The sequence below is a fragment of the Pogona vitticeps genome, chromosome 3 (genome assembly GCF_051106095.1).
Source record: "Pogona vitticeps strain Pit_001003342236 chromosome 3, PviZW2.1, whole genome shotgun sequence".
In the NCBI taxonomy this organism is placed as follows: Eukaryota; Metazoa; Chordata; class Lepidosauria; order Squamata; family Agamidae; genus Pogona; species Pogona vitticeps.
The window spans coordinates 16,605,265-16,628,532 of record NC_135785.1 but is presented as its reverse complement, the minus strand read 5'-3'; the positions used below and the strand labels follow the sequence as shown (position 1 = coordinate 16,628,532).

The following is a 23,268-nucleotide window of genomic DNA, read 5'->3' as shown; positions in this document are numbered from 1 at the left end:
AGGAAGAATGGAGAAAAGGAAAATGGTACAGCAACTTTGAGAGATTTGGTCACAGATGATTTATATCCCATACGATGTCCCTTTCAGCTAACTTTGCAATCAATTGAAAGTGTAAGTCCATTCTACGTTGCTCATGTTTATTTATTAACAACCTGAGGCCTCTAGTCATAATTTCTTCAAAATACTGGTCAAAACCCTCCTGCCAGCATAGGGGAAATGGTCTCACTAGCAGCAGCAGAGTGTCATTAATTAAAGAGTCCTCACTTTGACTTTGCATTGCTTAAAGTTTGTCTCATTGTGCACACCTCACACAGAGTCAGAAATTGAAGCAAGAACTTTTCAATTAGCGGCAATCTGCCGCTTGTGGTGATATCATTTCCCCTATGCTGGTGTAAGTTATGGAAGAGTATTTTGGCTACAGTTTCTGTTCTTCAGTTGTGAAACAGTATTTAAAAACCTAAGACCTTAAGAAAAACTATGGTGGATGAGGCCAAAGGCCTGTCTCAGGGATGACCAACCTCCAGGGGCCAATTTCATATCTCCAGGATCCACTGGGAGCATTGCTTATGCTCCTAAGCATTATACATAACAATGAGATAGCATTATCACAACAATACACCCACAACAAAAACACACTGATCACCATAATCACCCATCTCCTGAAAAGGACAAAAGCTGATCCCACAGCTATAAATAATCAACTCCCAAACAAACTGCACCAGAGCACAGACAGAGTTCTGACTCCTGTCCTCTGAAGATGCCAGCCACAGAGACTGGCAAAACGTTAGGAAGAACAACCTTCAGAACATTGCCAAAGAGCCCGAAAAACCCACAACAATCATTAGATCCCGGCCATGAAAGCCTTCGCGAATAAATTATACATACCATCTCTGACACTTAAAGGAATACGTATATATTTAGCATGAATGATGCTGTTAGATAGAAATGAGTTCAGAAACCTCCATTGCCCTGAACCTCAGAACCCACAGATCTGGCAAGGTTTGTCTGCCAAGAAAGCAGATAATTCCCTGGATCTCCAAACTATTTGAACAGTGCCCCATCATTTCTTACCACTTTACCAAGGTGTTATCCTGGACAGCAGCATAAGAGCCAAATCTATGATGTTGGAGGAAGTTCTTGCCATTTTTCTGAATGAATGCTTCTATTCCTTGGCCCCACCACAAAGCATGCCTATAGCTGTTGCATTTCAGAATAAGTGACCTAGGTTGGAAAAAGAAAGCAATGTAAACATCACAATGCAATCTACTATGATTGGACATATGCCTTCATTTTTATTTTTCTGAATATAATCAGGCCAGATAGCTGCAATTTTTGAGAGATAATCCCCATGATTTACCCCAGTCCACAGAAACATACAGGAAGATGAGTAGATGAATGCAACTGGGCCTTCTTTGATCTGCTGATCAAGGAAGGTTCTAACTTAAATACTGGAAAGAGATAGCTTAAATGTCATCCTCTGATTATGGAGCTGGAACACAAGAATGTGATAGTTTAACTGGTCAGTGTGTTAGGTATCTGGCTATGGAGCCAGAGGTTGGGAATTTGATTCTTTATTGTGTGTCCCAAGAGAACAGCCAACCTGTGTGGCCTAGGAGAGACTGCACAGTCTCAGAGCGCTCCAGAAAGGTAAACCATTTACAAATACTCTATACTTAGAAAAAAAATGGAAAGGTTCTATCTATCTCTCTCTCTCTCTCTCTCTCTCTCTCTCTCTCTCTCTCTCTCTCTCTCTCTCTATCTATCTATCTATCTATCTATCTATCTATCTATCTATCTAATCTATCTATTAAATTTATACCCTGCCGCTCTAGACCATGTCTACTCGGGGCGGCTTACAACATAAAAATCAATATAAAATATATATAATCATTAAAAATACAGTTACTATTGTCATAAGTCAAAATGTTATTATCTGTAAGTTGGCTAGATAGCTCAGTGAGTCACATATCTGGCTGTGGAGTCAGAGGTTGAGAGCATAATTCCTCCTGTGCCTTCCAAAAGAAGAATCAACCTGTAGAATCTTGGGCAAACTGCAAGGTCCCAGAGCACCCCCAGAAAAAGGGAAAGATAAACCACTTTTGAGTACTCTACACCTAGAAAACCCCAAGTCAGAACTGACTTGATGACACACAATTATTACTATTATTCAAGTGTGGAGAGGAACAGAATGAAGAAGCTTTAAAGAGGCCACAGGCAGCTGGAAACCACCGCAAGTCCCAGATGCATTTCACAAAAAAGCCATCAAGAGTCCTCCTTCCACCATGCACTCCATGATACTGAATTTGATATGACCAAGGTAGCCTGACCTTAGGACAGAAAGTGGTAGGGAGGCACAGGAGACAACCATGTTACTGCTCCCAGACTTTGGAATTCCCTTCCACAGGAAGCTAGGCTGGACCCATCTTTACTGTCCTTCCACAAGGAAGTGAAGACCTTTCTTTTCAGGCAACCTTTCCTGGTTGGGAGATCTGGGTTCTAATATCCACTGAACTACAAAACCCACTGGGTGATTTTGAGCTGGTCTATCTCCCATTCTTCTCACTCTGACCTATCCCATAGGGTTGTTGGGAGGATAATGTACCTACCTTGGAAGGATGGAAGGCTGAGTGAACCTAGAGCCACCTACCTGGGATTGAACCTGGGTTGTGAACAGAGTTTTGGCTGTAGTGCTGCAATTTAACCACTACACCATGAGGCTTCTTATGAAAAGGGCTAAATAATATGGGGAACTGCCACAAATCAATGTGTGTACATTTCTCACCTGGAGAGATTGTCTATGCGTAGCCCATACTTTGTTTCTGTCTCCTTCTTGCCAATCTTTATGCTGAATTCTTTATCCACCAGCAGGACAAATGAAATGGCTCCACTGTCTGGCTTCACATAGAGTAAAAAAGAATCCTTTACTACTAGCCACCTGAGAAAAAAGATGCAAAAGAACAGGACAGATTTTTAGAGACTCAGCAAAGGTAAATGCAGGCGGTTGTTGGGCAGGTCCATTTATTTCTATAATAAAATGATACTTATTTCCCCATTGTTGTTATGTGCTGTCAAATCGTCTCCAACCTATGGTGACCCAATGAATGAGCGATCTCCAAAATGTCCTGTCCTCAACACCCTGCTAAGTTCTTGCAAACCCAAGCCTGTAGCTTCCTTTAGGGAGATGATCCACCTTACATTTGGTCTTACTCTTTTCCTGCTGCCTTCAACCTTTGCCAGCATTATTGTCTTTTCCAGAGAATTCTGCTTTCTTGTGGTATGTCCAGAGTACGACAACCTCAGATTCAACATTTTTGCCTCCAGAGATAGTTCAGGCTTGATTTGATCTAGGACCTATTTCTTCATTAGGGTAACAGAAACAAACTCTGTTTTCATGCTGTGCCCATAAGGATGCTAAGAACTGGATGAATTTGAAGTGCATTGGCTGCACAGGTTCATACTATTTTACAAGAGTTGACAAAGAGTATTTTGTTAGTTTTGCTCTAATCTATCAGGTATATAGAAACAGTTGTACATCACAGAGTGACAGGGGTGAGGAAAAGAGGAATTTTACTGCTGTGTTTCACAAAGGGAAGTAATACATGCAATTATCTCAAGGGAGGGCGAGCAGTTAGTGGTTTTCCAAATCTTGCTGAGCTGCAAATCTTACCATCCCATTCCATTAACTGTGATATTGGTTGATGGGAAATGTACTTGAAAGAGAGCCATAAGTGGCCACCTCAGGTTCAACAAGCAATATGCATTTCAGTTAAAAGAAAGAAGACACCAATAACTGCAGTAACTATAGAATCATTACATACATTTGCCATACAAGCAAACTAATGCTCAAGATCTTACCACAAATATTTTTTGCCATATATGGAATGAGAGATGCCAGATGCTGGAGATGGATTCAGAAAATGAAGAGTCATTAGGGGTTATACTGAAAATACATGTTGATTACAGAAGCCTATCAATTTTTTTTTGGGGGGGGGAACCATTTGTGTTTTTACAGTATGGATTATAAAAAGCTATGGACCATTTTAAAAAAACGGGTGTGCCACATTTGATTATCCTCTTATGTTAGTGACAAGAAGTTACTGTTAGGACAGAATATGAAAAAACAGAATGGTTTATCTTAAGCAAAGGTAATCAACAAGGGTATATTTTACCTTCATATCTGCAGAATGTATTGTATAAAAAGTTGGATTTAATTCAGATGAAGGAGGAGTGAAAATTGGTGAAAGTACCATCAGTAAATTAAAAACTACTGATGCCACCAGTTTACTAACAGATAAGAGCAATGACTTGAACCAACTACTGAGGAAGCTTAAAGAAAAAAGTGAAAAAGCAAAGTTATAGCTGAAGATTAAGAAGATAAAAATAATGGCTATAAAAGACTTAGATAACTTCAATGCTGACAACGAAGAAATTAAAATTATTATCTTGGTTCAATCATCAGTCCAAATGGAGACAGCAGCCAAAAATACCAGAAGATAACAGAGACTTGGAAAGGAGGTTATGAAGAACTAGAAATTATCCTTAATAGTAAGAATGTGTTGCTGGAGGCCAAAGACAAGATTGTTTCTTATGTTGGGGTTTCTGATGGTTGGATGGATTGTCAGGATATTATGATCCACAATATAGAATTTACTCATTATTACATGAACTAAAGTTTGCTAACAGGTCAGCACATGAAGCTGATGCAATCCATGAAATGTGCATTGGACATGAGGTAATGTCTGGGAGAATACATCAGGTGATGTCTCAGTGATTGGTTGTTCAAACTATATAGGTACTATTTTATTTATTTATTTGGTTTATATCCCGCCCATCTGGTCTATACAACCACTCTGGGCGGCTTCCAATGTAACATATATACAATAAAAACACAGAAATTTTACATTAGACAATCAATAACAGATACAGTACTAAAAGCAGATAATAAATAAAGAGAGAATAAAGGGAAATCAAGTATTGACAGGAGGGAAGGCCTGAATGTACATCCATGTTTTTAGTTAACTTTTAAAGGTACCCAGCATGAGAACTGCGTGAATCTCCGGAGGGAGGTTATTCCAGAAGCGAGGAGCCACCGCTGAGAAGGCCCAATTTCGTGTCTTTTCCTTCTGGGCCTCCCTTGGTGTTAGGCTCCTCAGCCTCACCTCCTGACTCACGCGGGTGATCTGGGTAGATCTTGGCGGGAGCAGGCGTTTCGCCAAGTATCGAGGTCCTAAACCGTTTAGGGCCTTATAAGTGAGCATTAAAACTTTGACGTCAATGCGGAAACGGATGGGCAGCCAGTGCAGCATGGCCAGAGTAGGAGAAATATGCTGGTGTTTTCTCACTCCAGTAAGGAGTCTGGCCGCTGCATTCTGTACCACCTGAAGTTTCCGCATCAGCTTCAAAGGCAGCCCCACGTAGAGCGTGTTACAGTGGTCTAATCTTGAGATTACGAGCGCATGTACTAAGGTAGTAAGCGCCCCCATGTCGAGGTAGGGTCGCAGCCGGGCAATCCGCCAAAGATGGAAGAAGGTGGTGCGGACTACCGACGCCACCTGCGTTTCCAGGTGATACACGCTATGGTGATGTGTGGAGTGTTGTGTTGGAGAGTTGCTGCCAGAAGTGCTGCCCATCTATTTCTTGAAAGTGTATTATTGAGTCTGTTGACTGATGTAAATGGTTCTTTTGTACTTAGTCTGTAACTACACTGCTGGTGAAGGAACCTACTGTCTCTGTGAGTCTCTTTGCTGTTGACCTGGAAGACTGACTTTTCTCAGAACGATTTTCCACACCCCAAATCCTGACATGTATCTAATGCATGGATACAAAAACTGGATGATCAAAAAGGCTGACATACACAAAAATTTGTTTCATTCAAAATGTGTTATTGGAGGAGAGACAGTGTGGGCCACCAGAAAGACTAATAACTGAGTTCTAACACAAATCAAGTCTGAACTCTCTTTAGGAGCGAATATGAGTCAACTGAAGCTATTGTCCTTTAAACACATCACGAGGAGACCAGAATTACTAGAACAGTCAATTGTTGGGAAAAGTTGAAAGCAGCAAGGAAAGAGGAACGCCAAAAATAAGATGGGTTGGCAAGAAAGCTGTGGCCTTAAGTCTGCAAGAACGGAGCAATACTGTTAAAGATAGAATCTTTTGGTCATTAATTCATAGGAACACCATAACTCAAAGGAAACTTGATGTCACATAATAATAAGAAAAGAAATCGTTCTGAGGAAAAGAGAAGAATTGAAAAGAAGCTTTTCTCTTACTCTCTTATTTAAGAAGGGAAATGTCTCCTAAGGTATGAATAGAAAAATCCTTGGACTACAACTCCCAGGGTTCCTCAACATTGGCCATGCTGATTGGGGCTACTAAAAACTGCAGGGCAGTAAAATTCAGAGAGCAATACCTCCATTTATTTTATTTATTTATTTATTCTATTTATAACCCACCCATCTGGTCATTGCGACCACTCTAGGCGGCTTACAACACAAATACATGAATATATATAAAAGTAATTATTACACAATTAGACAATTCTACAAGATGGAGAACATATAAAAATAAATCACAGAAGAGAAAGAAGGGAAGAGAATCAGGAATTAACTGGAGGGAAGGCCTGACTAAACATCTACGTTTTTAGTTGATTTTTGAAAGTACCCAGCGAGGGAGCCGTGTAAATCTCCGGAGGCAGATTGTTCCAGAGGCGAGGAGCCACCGCTGAGAAGGCCCGGTTTCTTGTTTTCTCCTTCCGGGCCTCCCTCGGCGTCAGGCTCCTCAGCCTCACCTCCTGACTCACTCGAGTGACACGGGTAGAGCTTGGTGGGAGTAAGCATTCCGTCAAGTATCGAGGCCCTAAACCATTTAGGGCTTTATATGTAAGCATAAAGACTTTGAAGTCAACGCGGAACCGAATGGGCAGCCAATGCAGCACGGCCAAAATAGGAGAAATATGGTGGTATTTTCTCGCTTCACTAAGGAGTCTGGCCGCTGCATTCTGCACCACTTGGAATTTCCGCGTCAACTTCAAAAGTAGCCCCACGTAGAGCGCATTACAGTGGTCTAATCTCGAGATTACGAGCGCATGAACCAAGGTAGTGAGCACCCCCGTATCGAGATAGGGTTGCAGCCGGGCTATCCACCAAAGATGGAAAAAGATGGTATGGACCACCGACGCCACCTGAGTCTCCATGGTGAGCGCTGGGTCCAGATATATCCCCAGGCTGCAAACCCCACTCTTTGCGGCAAGGGTCACCCCCCCCAAATGAAAGAGTCACCCAAGCCACCGATAGTGGGGGCACCCACCCTCAGAACCTCCATCTTATCTGGGTTCAGCCTCAGCCCATTTTCCTGCATCCCTTGCAGTACAGCCCCCAGGCAGCGCTGAATGGACAGAACGGCATCTCTAAGGGGTTGTCACTGAAAAATATTGTCCCCATGCGCATATTGTTCCACTCTGCCAGGATTCTGTGACATCATTTTACCACACGGGGAAGCCACACTGAGCAATGCAACTGGGCATGCTAAGTAAAGATGACTACAAGCTAAAGCATTCCTTGCATTCTTCAAAAGGTTAACCTAATAAAAGGGCCCTTAACTCAAGAGGTAGGTAGCTACTCAAGCAGATAATTGTTTTCCTTGATCTGGAAAGATCAGAAAAGCTTCCATATCAGGCCAGGAATTGCCTGGACAATAACAATATTCACTGTTTCCCTGGTTTCTGATGCCTGGTTCCCCAGCATTGCTACAGCTCAGTCTGTAAGGCCCAGCCTTACAGAACTGACACATTCGAGTCAGTGTTCCTCCTGATTTGTTTATAAAAGCACATTACTTAATTCCGTTAAAGTCTGCGGCAAAAACACAGAGACTTCAGTTTTGCAAATATTAAATTGCCAAGCAACAGGCTCCATAGCAGAAGAAAACACAGACAGCAGATTTGGGGGTGGGCTGGGGATAGCAAGCAGGTTTTTCTGTGCTCAAAGTAGACTTCTCAAGTACTATGAGAGGAAGAGGAAGGAGAACACATTTTCACTTTTAGACTATTTCTGTCGCCTGGATATGTGCACATGAAACAAGTATATACTGAAATGTACCTTTTGCAAGCACAGCTCTTTGCATTTACCCAATAAGGAGGAATATCTAATATACATTTCCCATCGCCTGGCTATACTCTTCAGATCACTTACTGAGGGCTGGTAGAAGCATATTCCTGCATATTCTTTGGCTGTTCTCCTATAAATACAATGAAGATCCATTTCTCCCACCCAATGGATCATGAACCATTGCAATTAAGAGCTAGGGCGATCACTCCAACATGCCAATTTCAAATGTTTTTTTAGAAGCTAAGTCAGGACCTGGTTAACACATGGCTAGAAGGCGACCAGGGAATAGCAGAGAGGGCTAGGAAAGAATTTTGCCTGAAAACCCTGGAAAGTTGTTGCCAATCAGAGTTGTGAGTACTGAGCTAGAAGGACCCATGATCGGAGTATACGTAAGCCATCTTCTTACGATTCCTTCATGTTCCTAATATACCTGGACCTTCACATACCTTTTTTCAATTAAAAAAATAAAATAAAAACAAAACACTTCTAGTTTATGAATATGGGGTATTGTACTTCTGTATCGATGATTCAAAACACCAGGAAATGGCCCAATATTGCTGTACAATATCATGTCTGCATTGCTAGCAAGAAAAAAGATGCCAGGCTTTACATAACAAAGGGCAGCCTGAATGTTGAAAACAAGCAAACAAGAGGGTCTACACGACTCTACAGGATATCCTCTTGTGCTCACAAAGTGACAAGCAAGGTAAAATCCCGGAAGTAGACTCTATTTTTCGTTTTTAACCACTTCTCACCCAAACACTAAGCAACTGTGACAGCTAATTTTTTTTTTTGACAAGAATAAATGTTTATGAACCAGAGGGTATTTTAAGAACTGAATTTCATGGTTTTTTTTAAACAGAAATTTAAGTATTCATGCACTACACACACATTCCAACAGAAACTTCCCTCGTGTAGAATTACCCTGTGCTAGAGGATCCTAGAAGACAACCACATATGGTTGCTGGGAAAGAACAGAAGCAAGAACAGGTGGGATGTGGCAGTAGTCTCTCTCGGCGCCAAAATATTTTGAAGAGTTGTTTTGGATACAATGGAAAAATGTACACACTTTTAACCTCTCAGGTAAGCTAATGTTGTCATGTCTGTCCCATGGAATGCAGACAAGAAAACTATCTTCAAACCCTTTCCTTGAGTTAGGCAAGCTAAGGGGGGAAAAGGCTTATCTGACCAAAAACTTTAAGAACATGTTGTGTGCATGTTTCCCTCATATTTTGAAAGAAAAAAAAGGGAGAGTCACCAGTAAACAAAGATTATCACTAGAAACCAAGGTCAAAATCATCCACACTATGTGAAAGACAGACAGTGAAAAATCGGGACAAAATTGACTCACTGGAAATGTGGTGCTGGAGGACAGCCATACAGAAACCACAGTCAGAAAGGTAGAAAAGTGAGCGCTCAATCAGATCAAGCCTGAACTCCCTTTAGAGCAGAAAAAAGGAGTAAACTGAGGCTACCATGCACATATAATGAGAATTTTGATCATGACACCCTTGTGTGTTTAGTCGTTTAGTCGTGTCCGACTCTTCGTGACCCCATGGACCAGAGCACGCCAGGCCCTCCTGTCTTCTACTGCCTCCCGGAGTTGTGTCAGGTTCATGTTAGTTGCTTCGCAGACACTGTCCAGCCATCTCATCCTCGGTCGTCCCCTTCTCCTCCTGCCATCACACCTTCCCAACATCAAGGTTTTTTCCAAGGACTCTTTTCTTCTCATGAGATGGCCAAAGTACTGGAGCCTCAGCTTCAGGATCTGTCCTTCAAGTGAGCATTCAGGGTTGATTTCCTTTAGAACTGATAGGTTTGTTCTCCTTGCAGTCCAGGGGATTCTCAAGAGCCTCCTCCAGCACCACAATTCAAAGGCATCAATTCTTCGGCGGTCTGCTTTCTTTATGGTCCAGCTCTCACTTCCATACATCACGACAGGATCATGTTTATCATGGTGCTGGATTTTGGAATGTTTTTTTCCCCTTGATGTTTTTTATTGCCTTTCTATTACCGTTACGTTTTGTTGTGTTTGCCACCCAAAGTAGTAGATTTGCTACTAATTGGGCAAGATAAAAAATGCAAGTAAGTAAGTAAGTAAGTAAGTAAGTAAGTAAGTAAGTAAGTAAGTAAGTAAGTAAGTAAGTAAGTAAGTAAGTAAGTAAGTAAGTAAGTAAGTAAGTAAAAAATAAAATATAGAACTGACCTGAAAAAGCAATATGCTGGGAAAAGTTGGGGGGGCAGAAAGAAAGACCTAATATGAGGCAGATTGTTTCACAGCTGTTAGTTTGCAAGACCTGGGCAGAACTTACTGGAAAGGCAACAGTAAGAGAACAACCTAATATGAGATGTTTTTGATTTGCAAGATGTAAGCAGAACTATTATATGACTAGTTAGTGCCATCTGTTTTTAGGGTTATTGTTGTTGCTTTTAATGTTTTTAATCTTTATTTTTGTTTTCTATTACATGTGTTGTAACAGAGTCGTGCCTTGACACTAATGGGAGCAGTATACAAACTGAATGAATAAACGAATAAATAAACGAATAAACGAACGAACAAACAAGCAAACAAACAAACAAATCATATATTTACCACACATCAGATGTGACTTGATGGCACAGAACCTGTTTGGCAATGTTTTCTTAATTACTAAATATATGGGACAAATGATTGAAACTATAAGAGGATAGAGGCACCAAAGCTCAGCTAACATTGAAGAAGATCATCTCCAGCTATATGGTGAAAATCAGTCATTTCACAGCTTTAACAAGTGAGCTTCAGAATATTCTTCTCTATTTTTAAAATTATTTTTAATATTTTTACAACCACACATAGAATCCCTTTGTAAGCACAAATCCTTGTTTGGCCAGGAAGGAGTTAAAATTCAATTGGGTTCTGATTAACAAGTTGAAAAGTTCAGACTGCCCCAGATTTGAATATGTTTTCCCCTTGTCTCAGGAGGCTGGTCTTAGAAATCCTAAGAGAAAGTTTTCTGAAATCATTCAGGGCTGGGAGAAACGTAACTGCTTTATTCTGTAATGCAGAAATATTCTGAACATGTCTGACAAAGTTGTATGCTAATTCCCTGGAGACCATAGCAAAATGAGGACTGTCACTCCATTACTTTCTTTGAAGCAAGCCTGGTTATTTGACTTTTTAAAGAAAACGTGTCTTTAAAGAAAACATGTCTTTTTCCCCTTGACCTTTTATTATCCTACAGCCTTCCCTCCACAAAGCTGCAGCAATCTACTCTAGAACTCTCTTGCCACTGAACCTGTTTGAGGCATTTTTAAGGATCAATATTTCAGCTCCTACATCCTGGATTCTTTAGAAAAAAAGTGTTTGGGCCCAGCTATTCTATTTCAAGATAAGCAAGACTGGTCTCTTCAATTTATTTGATCTCATTTGAATCTTGGGTTGTTTGGGCTTGCCTATTCCTGTACAGGGGTGGGTAAAACATTTTTACTTTTATAAAATCATACCTTGAAAGACCTTTGCCAAAGCTTTCCCAAATTTAGTACAGAACAAGAGTGGACGGTCTGCTACAACCTGCACTGAATGAGGTGCTGATCTGAAATCCGGTTTCAAAGTTATAATTTTTTATTTGGGCTGCCCCATTTTTTAAGATTGCCTTGTAGAATGTTGCTTCACTTTGCTGCACACACAGCTATAATAATGTACACAATGCACCATTAACACATACAAAGAAAACTGAGGTCATCAAAAATATTAGCCATTGGTGGCAAAACTGTTCACTAGAGACAATGATCTGAGTGTGATGGGAACCCCCTGAACATCCAGGACAAGATCTCTGCATCGTGTTTGCACTGCAGACTGAATTGAGTTTTTGTGGATTTCTTCAGAACAATATGGTATTTCACAATGAGGCAATGGAATACAGGGCAGTTTTACTAAGCTAGCACTTGAGATTGTCTCACATCTGGCTGTAATACATAGTGTACGTCTTGTTTTGGAAAAAAAGGGGGGGAGCAGAACCCAGCCAATTGTGTTGTTAAAAGAGGAAGTGGTGCCAACTGATTCATTTAACACAACAGTCCTAAGCATGTCTACTTTTCAGTCACCATGACTGAATTCAATGGGAATCCCTGGTAGATTTGCTCAGGCTGCAGCCTGAAGGAAGCCACAGACAAGAAGAAAGCTTCACAATTAGAAGCAGAACTGCCTTAAGAAGGTGATACTATTTAATTTTCCTTCAATAATCTTTGATTATCCTTCAAGAAGACTTCCCAGTTCTGCAAGCTACAAATTAGATGACAGGTTTCTGAGATGTAAAGAAAGGCTTCATCTACAAGTTGATTGTGTGTGTGTGGCAGTTTTGAAGGAACAGACCTCCAGCTTCTAACTGCAAAGCTGTTATACCATCTGAAAAGCTGATGGCAGTGAAGGAGCAATACATCCCCTGGGGTGAGGAAAGAGGAAACTTGGAGTCGTATGTCCAAACTGAATGGTATATGGATGGACATTAACTCAAAGCCTGCTAAACTCATGCTGGTAACGGTAGCAATTGTGGGAATGGAAAAGCATTTCATTGGTTTTGAGTTTCTCACCAGTACGATTTATTTCTCACCTCCAAAGACTTGTTATGAAACAAAACACATCATGGCTGAGAAATTCACAAATATGAACAGATTGCAGTATATTTTAGACAAATGAAATCATATATTTTAGAAGTGTAGATGGATCTCAACACATGGGAAACCCTGACATCTGACCGTTCAGCCTGGAGGCAGGCGGTGCATCACGGCCTCTCCCAATTTGAAGAGACCCTTGTCCAGCAGGCCGAGGCAAAGAGGTAGTCCAGAAAGCAGCAAAATCAGGGAGCTGGACAGGGGACAGATTGGATTTGTCTTCAGTGTGGAAGGGATTGTCACTCTCGAATTGGCCTTCTCAGCCACACTAGACGCTGTTCCAAGTCCTACATACAGAGCACATTACCATAGTCTCTAGAGACGCCTAATGAATAAAGATGGCTAAAACTATGTACAATTCAAAAATGTGCAAGAAAACACAAACATATTTTCAATGGAGAAAACATATACAAAAACTGCATTTAAGAAAAGCATGAAGAAATGTATATGTCGGGGCGAAATTATAATAAAAGCTACAATTTTCGTATACCCAGAGACATTGGTCTCTTTCACAATTGGGTCCACTGGACGTTATAAGTTCGTTTTGCTTTCGGAACCATAAACTGCCACCAGATGGGCAATTTACGAAATTGAATGCAAATGGATATTTGCATTCCTTTTAGTTAAGCTGTCCATTTGATGCCAGACTCACATCTCTCTGCCTCTGGAAATTATAAGGGATCGATGTTACAGGTCATGCCCCAATGCAGAGCTTCTGCTCAAAACACACTGAGCACCTGTTGGGGATCATGAATTATTTGTAGAGCCTGTGGCTTAAAAAGAAGAAGCCAGTCCTTTTGTTCTCTGTAGATTCAGTATAAAGAACCGCAAAGTTCAGGAAAAAGAATTCCAAAATAAAGACATAAAAAGGGGATATATTCGAAACGTACCTTTTTGACCATCGATAGCACAGTCTTCCTTGCCCACAGCAATTCAAGCCAGGTATTCTGTGACCTCCAGATCGCTTCATGATCATGCCTTCTCTGAACACAAAGAGAGAAAAGGGAGAGCATTGCTTTAGCAAGGGTTTAGAAAAGATCGCTTCTTGAACTGCACCACCCAGAATGCTACCTGGGGATTCTGGGCATTGTTGTCAGAAAAGCTGAAATGCAGACGTTTTCTGAATCAAGCTGCGGTCACCCAAGAAGAGAATTTCAGTTCACTCCCCTTTTACATACTAGAAACAAGCTAAAAAGAAAAGAGGGTGCATATTTTAAGAAATATGATAAAGAACCTGTCCTTGACTGCTCTTCCTGCTTGCTCAGGTGCACAGCTTCTTAGATGAAAGTAGTCAAGTAGAAATTGGCTCCTACTGCCATTTTTTGGATGCTAACAGGGAATTCAGTGGGGCTTGGGAAAGGGTGCACAGAATGACACTATTAGACTGCACATCATGGAGCTACTTGGAGCAGAAGGCCATGGCAGACACTTTTCCTGGTGTTTTTACATTTGAAATTCCAGCTTAAAGAAGCACACCAAAGGAGTTCACCTAATTGCCCATATCTGACATCTGCCTAGAAAAGTAAACAAATCAGCAGGAGAGATGCCAGAAAGCTGCAATCCAAAGCACATTGAGCAGATAGCAAAGTTTAGAGAAGTAACTTTTCAAAGCACTGGGGAAAAATACCCATGGCCCATTGATCTCAGTGAAGCTCACCACTGAATAAATAAGCTTTGGACTGAGTTGCATGTATATGGGTCATCAGTCATAGCATACTTGAACTGAGACCTTCTGTAAATCTCTCTCCCTTGAGCTGCTGCAGAACTTTGAAAAACATGGGTCTTCTGTAGGCTCTTTGCTTTTCTTCACTCTGACTGGTCTCTCTCTCTCTCTCCATCCCCTCTGTGTTTTGTTGTTGTTGTTCTATATAGTAATTTCTCCATGGTGCTATTAATGCTCCAGTTGGCCTTGGCTGCTGAGCCTGTAATAGTAGCAAGATGTGCAAGATCTAACAAGCAAAGCTTATTATTACATGGATATAAGTCTTTTTGTTACCTGCTAAGCGTTGCACACCAAGCTCTTGTTAACGGTCTATGCAACAAAGCACTGCCTCGTGCAACTACTTTGTGTTCTGTCTTGGTTCATTTCTTCATTTCAGATACTTAAAAAGCAAAAAAGTGTGCTGCTTATATACCACCCCATAGTGCTTAAGCACTCTCTGGGCGGTTTACAGATTAATTATGCAGGCTACACATTGCCCCCCCCCCCCGAGAGCTGAATACTCGTTTTTCTGCCCTTGCAAGGATAGAAGTCTGAGTCAACATTGAGCCAGCTACCTGGGATTGAACCTCAGGTCGTGAGCACAGTTTGTACAGCAGTTTAACCACTGCACCATGAGGCTCTATTTATTATTTTTTTTTACTGAATTTGCTGGCCTCACTGTGTGTTCCCCTTTCCATACCAACCTCCTCTATATGGGCTGCCTTTTAGGACTAAGCACAACCTGACTCTCTCCCTAGTTCCACCCTATTTGATGCACCACCTTTCCCATCTCCAGTTTTAAATAAATAGAGAAGAGGCCCCATTTTTTCCTTTTAATGATCCATTACCAACTTACATGCCCTTCGGTCCTAGATCATGGATAAATGACAACTGACTTACACCAAGGAATTCCATCTGAAAAATGTAAACACAAAAGGTGAAAAGGGGTTCATATTATTTGAAGGCAGGAACCTAGAGAGTAGTCTGGTTCACTTAAAAAAAACTTTAGGGATGTGCATACAGAGCTGCATCTGCATTTCAGGGATGAAAGGAGGAGAGGGAATTAAATATGAACAAGGGAGGAGCACCTGTTAGTAGGAGATAAACATAACACGCCTTTTGAACTTATGGACTATGCAATAAAGATTCTTTTAAGCCAGACCTGAAGGAAGATCACATATGGGCCAGCTCTGGCAAGAAGCTTCATTTTGTAGCTAGCATTCCTTTTAGGATGCAGTGAAATAGGAAAACGACCTTGATAGCCCATTTAGTACAATAAGATACTATGGTCAAGATCCCAAGAACCACTAAACATGTTCTGTCTGTGGCCCTTTGACTTGTGTTCTGAGAACGGGAGTGCCCACCTGTGATGATACATAGCTACCTTTGGCTGCTATGAAGAATTTAGCCCTCTAGCTGCTTTGATGACACAGAATCATTAATATTCTAATATTAGATACTTGGGGATCAGCGCAGGTTCTACACAGAAAGTAGAAAGACGGTTCACCAAATAGAAAATGGTTATAAAGAATTTGGAATAGGAGTCATTGTCTTGCATGGGCAGATGAGAAAGTGTGGGAAGAAGGACGATGTAGATGCTAAAGATGTAGATGGGAATGTGTATATATCTCATGGACAGTCTAGCAACAGATGAAGATATGTACTGTTGAAGTTTCTCCCTCCATGGTTGTTGTAGGTTTTTCGGGCTGTTTGGTCATGTTCTGAAGGTGTTCTACAACAACCATCAGATCCCGGCGGTAAAAGCCTTCGAGAATACATTTCTCCATCCACCTGCTGAAAACAACCTAGGAAATCATGGCTGAAATTCTGTTGCTTAGTTCAGCAAGTCCCTCTAAAGTCGGTCCACTGAATCAGTGGGGATCTGGTCAGCCAACTCTTCCATAAGTTCCATTGATTTAAATTGTCCTACTCTAGTTGCAACTTATTTTAGCACAGGAAGTTAGAACTAGAGTAAGTCATCTCCTCCATAAGTTCAATGGATCTGTTCTAGTGCTACCTGCTTCACTAAGCAACAGAATTTGTTCTGTGCTATGGAACACAGGGCAAAAAATGAAAAATACACAACTTCATGCACACAGAGCAATGGGAGGTACTTAGAGTTGCGTCTATGATACAAAGTTATAGCAGTTCGACACCACTGCCAAGCTCATGGAACCTCAGGACTTGTCATCTGGTGAAGTACTTAGCAATCTGCACTAGAGAGCACTAGTGAGCTCCTATCAAATACAGCAGAACATTCTACATATCTGATGGAACTAAGCTCCATAGGATTCCATAGGATAGAGCCACAGACATCAAAGTGTTGTCAGACTGCTATAACTGGGTAGTGCAGACACAGTTCTGTAATGAACGTAGATTAGTGAGAAAGAACAGATATCAGCCATAGATATAAAATAACTTGCCAAATCAAACAGAAAGCATTTTATTCCCAACCTCAGAGCTAGATAGCAACTGTGAAGCTAACTTTAACACAAAACGTCATAAAGAATGAGAAATGTTTGTGTGTGGGTCCATGCACATGCAAGCATGTTTCCATAAATGAATGCTCGTAGGGCAAAGCTGGCTTGAGTCAAGTTCACAAAGCGTTCCACTGTTCCCACAACTCAGACCCTGAGATGCATTTTGCCCTTTGCTCTCTTGCTACCATAAAGTTATCTGAGAAAATACAGAGCCATTGCCAGACATAACCAGAGCCATGTGTGTGAGTGTGTGTGGCAGCATGCTCAAAAGCTGTATTTTACCCTGTATTTTATCGTGTACTTGAATAATCTTCAGTGACTCAACACTAACAGATGCCAAGTTGGCATAATATCGCTTTCATGAACAGAAGGTAATTATATTATTACACATGCATGAATATCCAAGCCTACACATACTGCAGACTGCATTACAGTCACTTCTTTAAGAAAGACCACCTTGGATTAGATTGAGGATTAATCCAGGCCAGCATCCTGTTTCGAAGTGAACTAAAATGGATGGGAATGGGCAAATTCAATTCAGAGGATTATCATATCTACTATTGTGGGCAAGAATCCTGTAGAAGAAATGGAGTAGACCCCATAGTCAACAAAAGAGTGGGAAAAGCTGTACTGGGATACAATCTAAAAATGATAGAATGATTTCAATATGAATCCAAGGCAGACCTTTCAACATCACAGTCATCCAAGTTTATGCACCAACCGCTGATGCTGAAGAGGCTGAAACTGACCAGTTCTATGAAGACTTATAACACCTTCTAGAACTGACACCAAAGAAAGATGTTCCTGTCGTTATAGGGGATTGGAATGTTAAAGTAGGAAGTCAAGAGATAAAAGGAACAACAGGTAAGTTTGGCCTTGGAGTTCAAAATGAAGCAGGGCAAAGGCTAACAGAGTTTTGTCAGGAGAACAAGCTAGTCATCACAGACACAAGAGGCAACTTTACACATGGAAATCACCAGATGGGCAATACAGAAATCAGATTGATTATATTCTCTGCAGCCAAAGATGGAGAAGCTCTATACAGTCAGCAAAAACAAGACCTGGAGCTGACTGTGGCTCTGATCATCAGCTTCGTATAGCAAAACTCAAGCTTAAACTGAAGAAAGTAGGAAAAACCACTGGACTAGTCAGGTATAATATAAACCAAATCCCAGTGGAAGTGAAGAACAGATTTAAGGAACTAGATTTGGTGGACAGAGTGCCTGAAGAACTATGGATGGAGGCTCGAAACATTGTACAGAAGGCAGCAACAAAAACCAAAGAAAAGGAAATGCAAGAAAGCAAAGTGGCTGTCCAATGAGGCCTTACAAATAGCAGAGGAGAAGGGAAACAAAATGCAATAGGGAAAGTTACAGAAAATTGAATGCAGACTTCCAAAGAATAGCAAGGAGAGACAAGAGGGCCTTCTTAAATGAATAGTGCAAAGAAATAGAGGAATAGGATAGAAAGGGAAGAAACAGAGATCTGTTCAGGAAAATTGGAGATATTAGAGGAACCTTTTGTGCAAAGATGGACATGATAAAGGACAAAAATGATAGGAACCTAACAAGCAAAATACATCAAGAAGAGGTGGCAAGAATTCACAGAGGAATCATACCAGAAAGATTTGGATATCCCAGACAACGTAGATGGTTGCTGACCTTGAGCCAGACATCCTGGAGAGTGAAGTCAAGTGGGCCTTAGAGAGCATGGCTAACAACAAGGCCAGTGGAGGTGATGGCATTCCAGCTGAACTATTTAAAATCTTAAAAGATGATGCTGTTAAGGTGCTACATTCAATATGCCAGCAAGTTCAAAACTCAGCAGTGGCCAGAGGATTGGAAAATATCAGTCTACATCCTAATCCCAAAGAACGGCAGTGCTAAAGAATGCTCCAACTACCATACAATTGCACTCATTTCACATGCTAGCAAGGTTATGCTCAAAATCCTACAAGGTAGGCTTCAGCAGTATGTGGACCGAGAACTCCCAGAAGTACAAGATCGATTTCGAATGGGCAGAGGAACTCGAGACCAAATTGCTAACATGCGCTGGATTATGGAGAAAGCCAGAGAGTCCCAGAAAAGCATCTATGCAAAAGCCCTTGACTGTGCAGACCACAGCAAACTATGGCAAGTTCTTAAAGAAATGGAAGTGCCTGACCACCTTATCTATCTCCTGAGAAACCTATATGTGGGACAGGAAGCAACAGTTAGAACTGGATATGGAACAACTGATTGGTTCAAAAGTGAGAAAGGAATACGACAAAGCTGTATATTGTCCCCCTGCCCGTTTAACTTATATGCCAAATACATCATGCAAGAGGCTGCACTGGATGAATCCCAAAACGGAATTAAGATTGCCGGAAGAAATATCAACAACCTCAGATATGCAGACGATACTTTCTGATGGCAGAAAGTGAGGAGGAATTAAAAAACCTCTTAATGAGGGTGAAAGAGGAGAGTGCAAGAAATGGTCTGAAGCTCAATATTAAAAAAAACCAAGATCATGGCCACTGGTCCCATCAGCTCCTGGCAAATAGAAGGTAAAGATATGGAGGTAGTGACAGATTTTACTTTCTTGGGCTCCATGATCACTGCAGATGTGACAGCAGCCACAAATTAAAAGAGGCCTGCTTCTTGGGAGGAAAGCGATGACAAACCTCAACAGCATCTTAAAAAGCAGAGACATCACCTTGCCAACAAAGGTCTGCATAGTCAAAGGTATGGTTTTTCCAGTAGCGATGTATGGAAGTTAGAACTGGACCATAAAGAAGGCTGACCGCCGAAGAATTGATGCTTTTGAACTGTGGTGCTGGAGGAGACTCTTGAGAGTCCCCTGGATTACAAAGAGAACAAACCTATCCATTTTGAAGGAAATCATCCCTGAGTGCTCAGTGGAAGGACAGATCCTGAAGCTGAGGCTCCAATACTTTGGCCATCTCATGAGAAGAGAAGACTCCCTGGAAAAGACCCTGATGTTGGGAAAGTGTGAAAGCAAGGGGAGAAGGGGACGACAGAGGATGAGATGGTTGGACAGTGTCATCAAAGCAACCAACAAGAATTTGACCCAACTCCGGGAGGCAGTGGAAGACAGGAGGGCCTGGCGTGCTCTGGTCCATGGGGTCACGAAGAGTCGGACACAACTTAATGACTAAACAATAACAAAAAATTTAAGCTGCTTATGCCACTATTCTGTCCTTACAGCAAACCAGCTTGGGGGGAAAAATAAAGGAAATGATCCAGTATTTTCATTTGTCACTCACCGTTCCATGGTAATTCCTGTACAAGGGCATTTTTAAGAGGTTTGTTAAATAATCTTCTAGTTGTTTCTGCAAGGCAAATACAGAAAAGAGAAGATAGGATGACAAATTTCTTGTTGCATCTCATTATTCACCCAAATTACAAATTTGCTGAAATAATTACTATAACATCTATGACTATTTTAATGGAACAGAATTGAATCAAGGAACAGATATAGAAAACACCGTAGAGAGATGTGGAAATACTAGGAAACGTGAAAGAAAGACAGTGCAGAGAGATAAAGAGACAGTGTTCCCTTGTAACTGTCTTGTAGAGAATATCAACATGGAAACTTCCAAAAAGGTATCCACATTGGTTTATTTCAGCAATCCAACACGCACACTCTTGTCTTTGTCAATGCAGCATCTAGGAACGGCTTGTGTGAATCACTGCACCTAAGACAGGCCCTTTGGAGGGTATCAAATACAATTCTCTGTACACTGAAACAATTTGTCTATAAGGGTGCAACTACACTGGAAAGCTGAATCAGAACAATCTGGCTTTGCTACGATTTGATTTGCAGCCTGTATTACATTTGAAACCGCAATCAGTGCCCACACAAGAGCTGTGGATTAATTTGGGAGTTCATCATTCATACTGGATGTGATGTGAGTCACATGCCAGCCCACAGCTCCTCTCTGGTCCTGCCTCTGTTGATCCTTTTAGGGTTCGCTTTGAACCCGCTTTCTCATTTAAAGCTTTAGACTACTATATTTCTCAAAATTCTTTCTATAGAAAAACAATATAGGAAGGTACTTAACAGTCTAAGAGTACAGAATATCAAAAGTTTGACTAGTAATATTGCTAAGCATGAGAATTATTGCATAACAGGGATCACCACCTTTCCATCTGTTACTCTTTTTTTTACCCTCAAGTAATGCATACAGGAATGACCTCATATCTGGTTGTAGTTTATCATTTGAATAGTTTAAAACCATATGTGACCAGAGATGAGGTCATTCCCACATGCATTACTTGAAAGTAAAGAAGAACGTTTAAGAGAGAGACGTGATTCGAATGACACTTTCAGACCTGTCAATTAAGTGATTAACACCACCAAGCATTTGCTACACAACAAAAAGGCCTTCCCACACAATCTGACAGAACTGAGAACTAGCATTTCATCCCCCACATTAAAATCATCACATTTTGCTTTTGCAAGTCCCCACACCTGGTCTGAACATCGCATTTCAACTGCCTATGTTACTGAAACACTACCTACAGACATAAACATACATCCATCTTTACAAAAAGCAAGGTTTGCAGCTTATATACCACCTTAAAGCACTCTCTGGGTGGTTTACATTTTTATTCTGCAGGCTACACATTGCCCCACCTAGCAAGCTGGACACTCAATTTATTGACCTCATAAAGATGGAAGACTGAGTGAACATCAAGCCAGCTACCTGGGATTGCACCCGAGTTGTCGGCAGAGTTTTGGTTGCAGTACTGCAGTTTAAACACTGCACCACAAGGCTCACAAGAACATATCACAACTGCAAAGCACACGAAAAAGCCCATTTGAATCATTTTGGCTTAAAAAAGTAGAAGCCACCCCCAGCAGCACAGGATAAAAAGCTGCTTTGGGAACAAAAAGGGCTGGACTGATTTGAACCAGCCTTTGTATAATGCCATCAGTAAAAGAAAATACTTTGAATGCATCTGTTTTATAAGTGGAACAAATCTTGCAGTGTTAGACCATGTACTGACATTACTGATGTTTCAAAATAAAGGATTTTTGAACATCAGAAATGGTGCCCTTTCTATCTGGGCTCTCCGTATCACTGAATTGTGCTTATTGTGGTTTTTAATCTAGGATTTGATCATATAAATGTGACCATTGTCTTTTCACCTAAGTCAAGAAAAATAACTTGAAGATTATTATTCAGTGGGAAGATACTCACTCTTCTACTGGACAGGTGTTCTTCTCTGACCATGTTCTCAGAGGTGCGTGGTAGACTCGGCATTTGCGTAGCTTCTGCCCTTTTGACGGTTTGTCTTCGGACAGTGTGTCTGAAAAACGGAATGTTTGGATTATGGGAGTTTGTTCATCCAGTGGAACAGAGAGGAGGAAGGTAAACGGTCTGTTCCACTCTTCATCATTAAATACCTTCCCGCCACTATAACAATATCCAAAACAAAACAAAAACCTTCAGCATGTGTAAAAATAATGTGCATAAAATAATGTGTAAAAAACCATGCATGCAAATCAGATATTATTTTTTCACCCTTCAAAATATCTTAGAGGATGGGAACAATATATCCTTCGCATACTAACTCATTAAGTTTAATCTCAACTACAGTGGTTTTCCCTAGGATACCAGTCTTACAATTGCACTGTGCTTAATTCTGGCCCCCTATCCTCTTATTATTTTGAATAACAGCCCTACCTAGAGTAACCACATTGGAGATGCCGAATGCCTTTCAAGAACCACAGAAACCAAGATCCAGCACTTAGGTGTCTAGACTAAGCAGCCATCACTCCGTTCATGTGGATCTTTTGGTAATATGTTCATAGCAGCTCATCAGCGACCATATATTTTTAATTTCTAGGCTGCCTCCATATGTTTCCAAGGGCAGTTCAGCCTCATTGACCCTCTTCCTGGCCTTCTGAGATTTCATCAAACATTCTCATCTCCTTTACAAATATTATGTGCTCAGATGTAAAGGCTAGATGTAGACAGGGAATCCCACATGAAGCGTGACGAACATAAGAAAGTATGGCTCTCCTACTTTAAAAAATTTAAATAAAAATGAATTTAAAAATTCCCTTGATATGTACACTCGAGGACTGCATTTGCCTTTTTTGCCACTATCATACATTGTTGCCTCATGCTTTTTTTTTGGTGGTCTACCAAGACTCATAGACTCTTTTCACACATACAACTGCCAAATCAGTTGTCACCAACTCTATTCTTGCGCATCTGTGTTCCCAACACTAAGTGGAGAACTTCACATTCTTCCCTGTTCACATTCATTCTGTTTTGGCTCTGTTCTGCCATTTGTTAATCCTCATTCAGTCATCTGAA

General features: G+C 41.0%; 1 protein-coding gene across 1 annotated transcript in view; it reads right to left on the bottom strand.

Moving 5' to 3' along the window:
- Positions 1-23,268, bottom strand: part of PLD1 (phospholipase D1) — a 132,215-nt gene that overhangs the window by 49,413 nt on the left and 59,534 nt on the right. Inside the window, exons 5-10 of the mRNA XM_072996193.2 lie at positions 22,144-22,252; positions 20,203-20,268; positions 15,314-15,372; positions 13,646-13,738; positions 2,783-2,935; positions 1,072-1,221 (exon numbers count right to left, since the gene is read on the bottom strand). Of these exons, the coding sequence (XP_072852294.2) occupies positions 1,072-1,221; positions 2,783-2,935; positions 13,646-13,738; positions 15,314-15,372; positions 20,203-20,268; positions 22,144-22,252 (630 nt within the window). The remainder of the gene's footprint in view (positions 1-1,071; positions 1,222-2,782; positions 2,936-13,645; positions 13,739-15,313; positions 15,373-20,202; positions 20,269-22,143; positions 22,253-23,268) is intronic.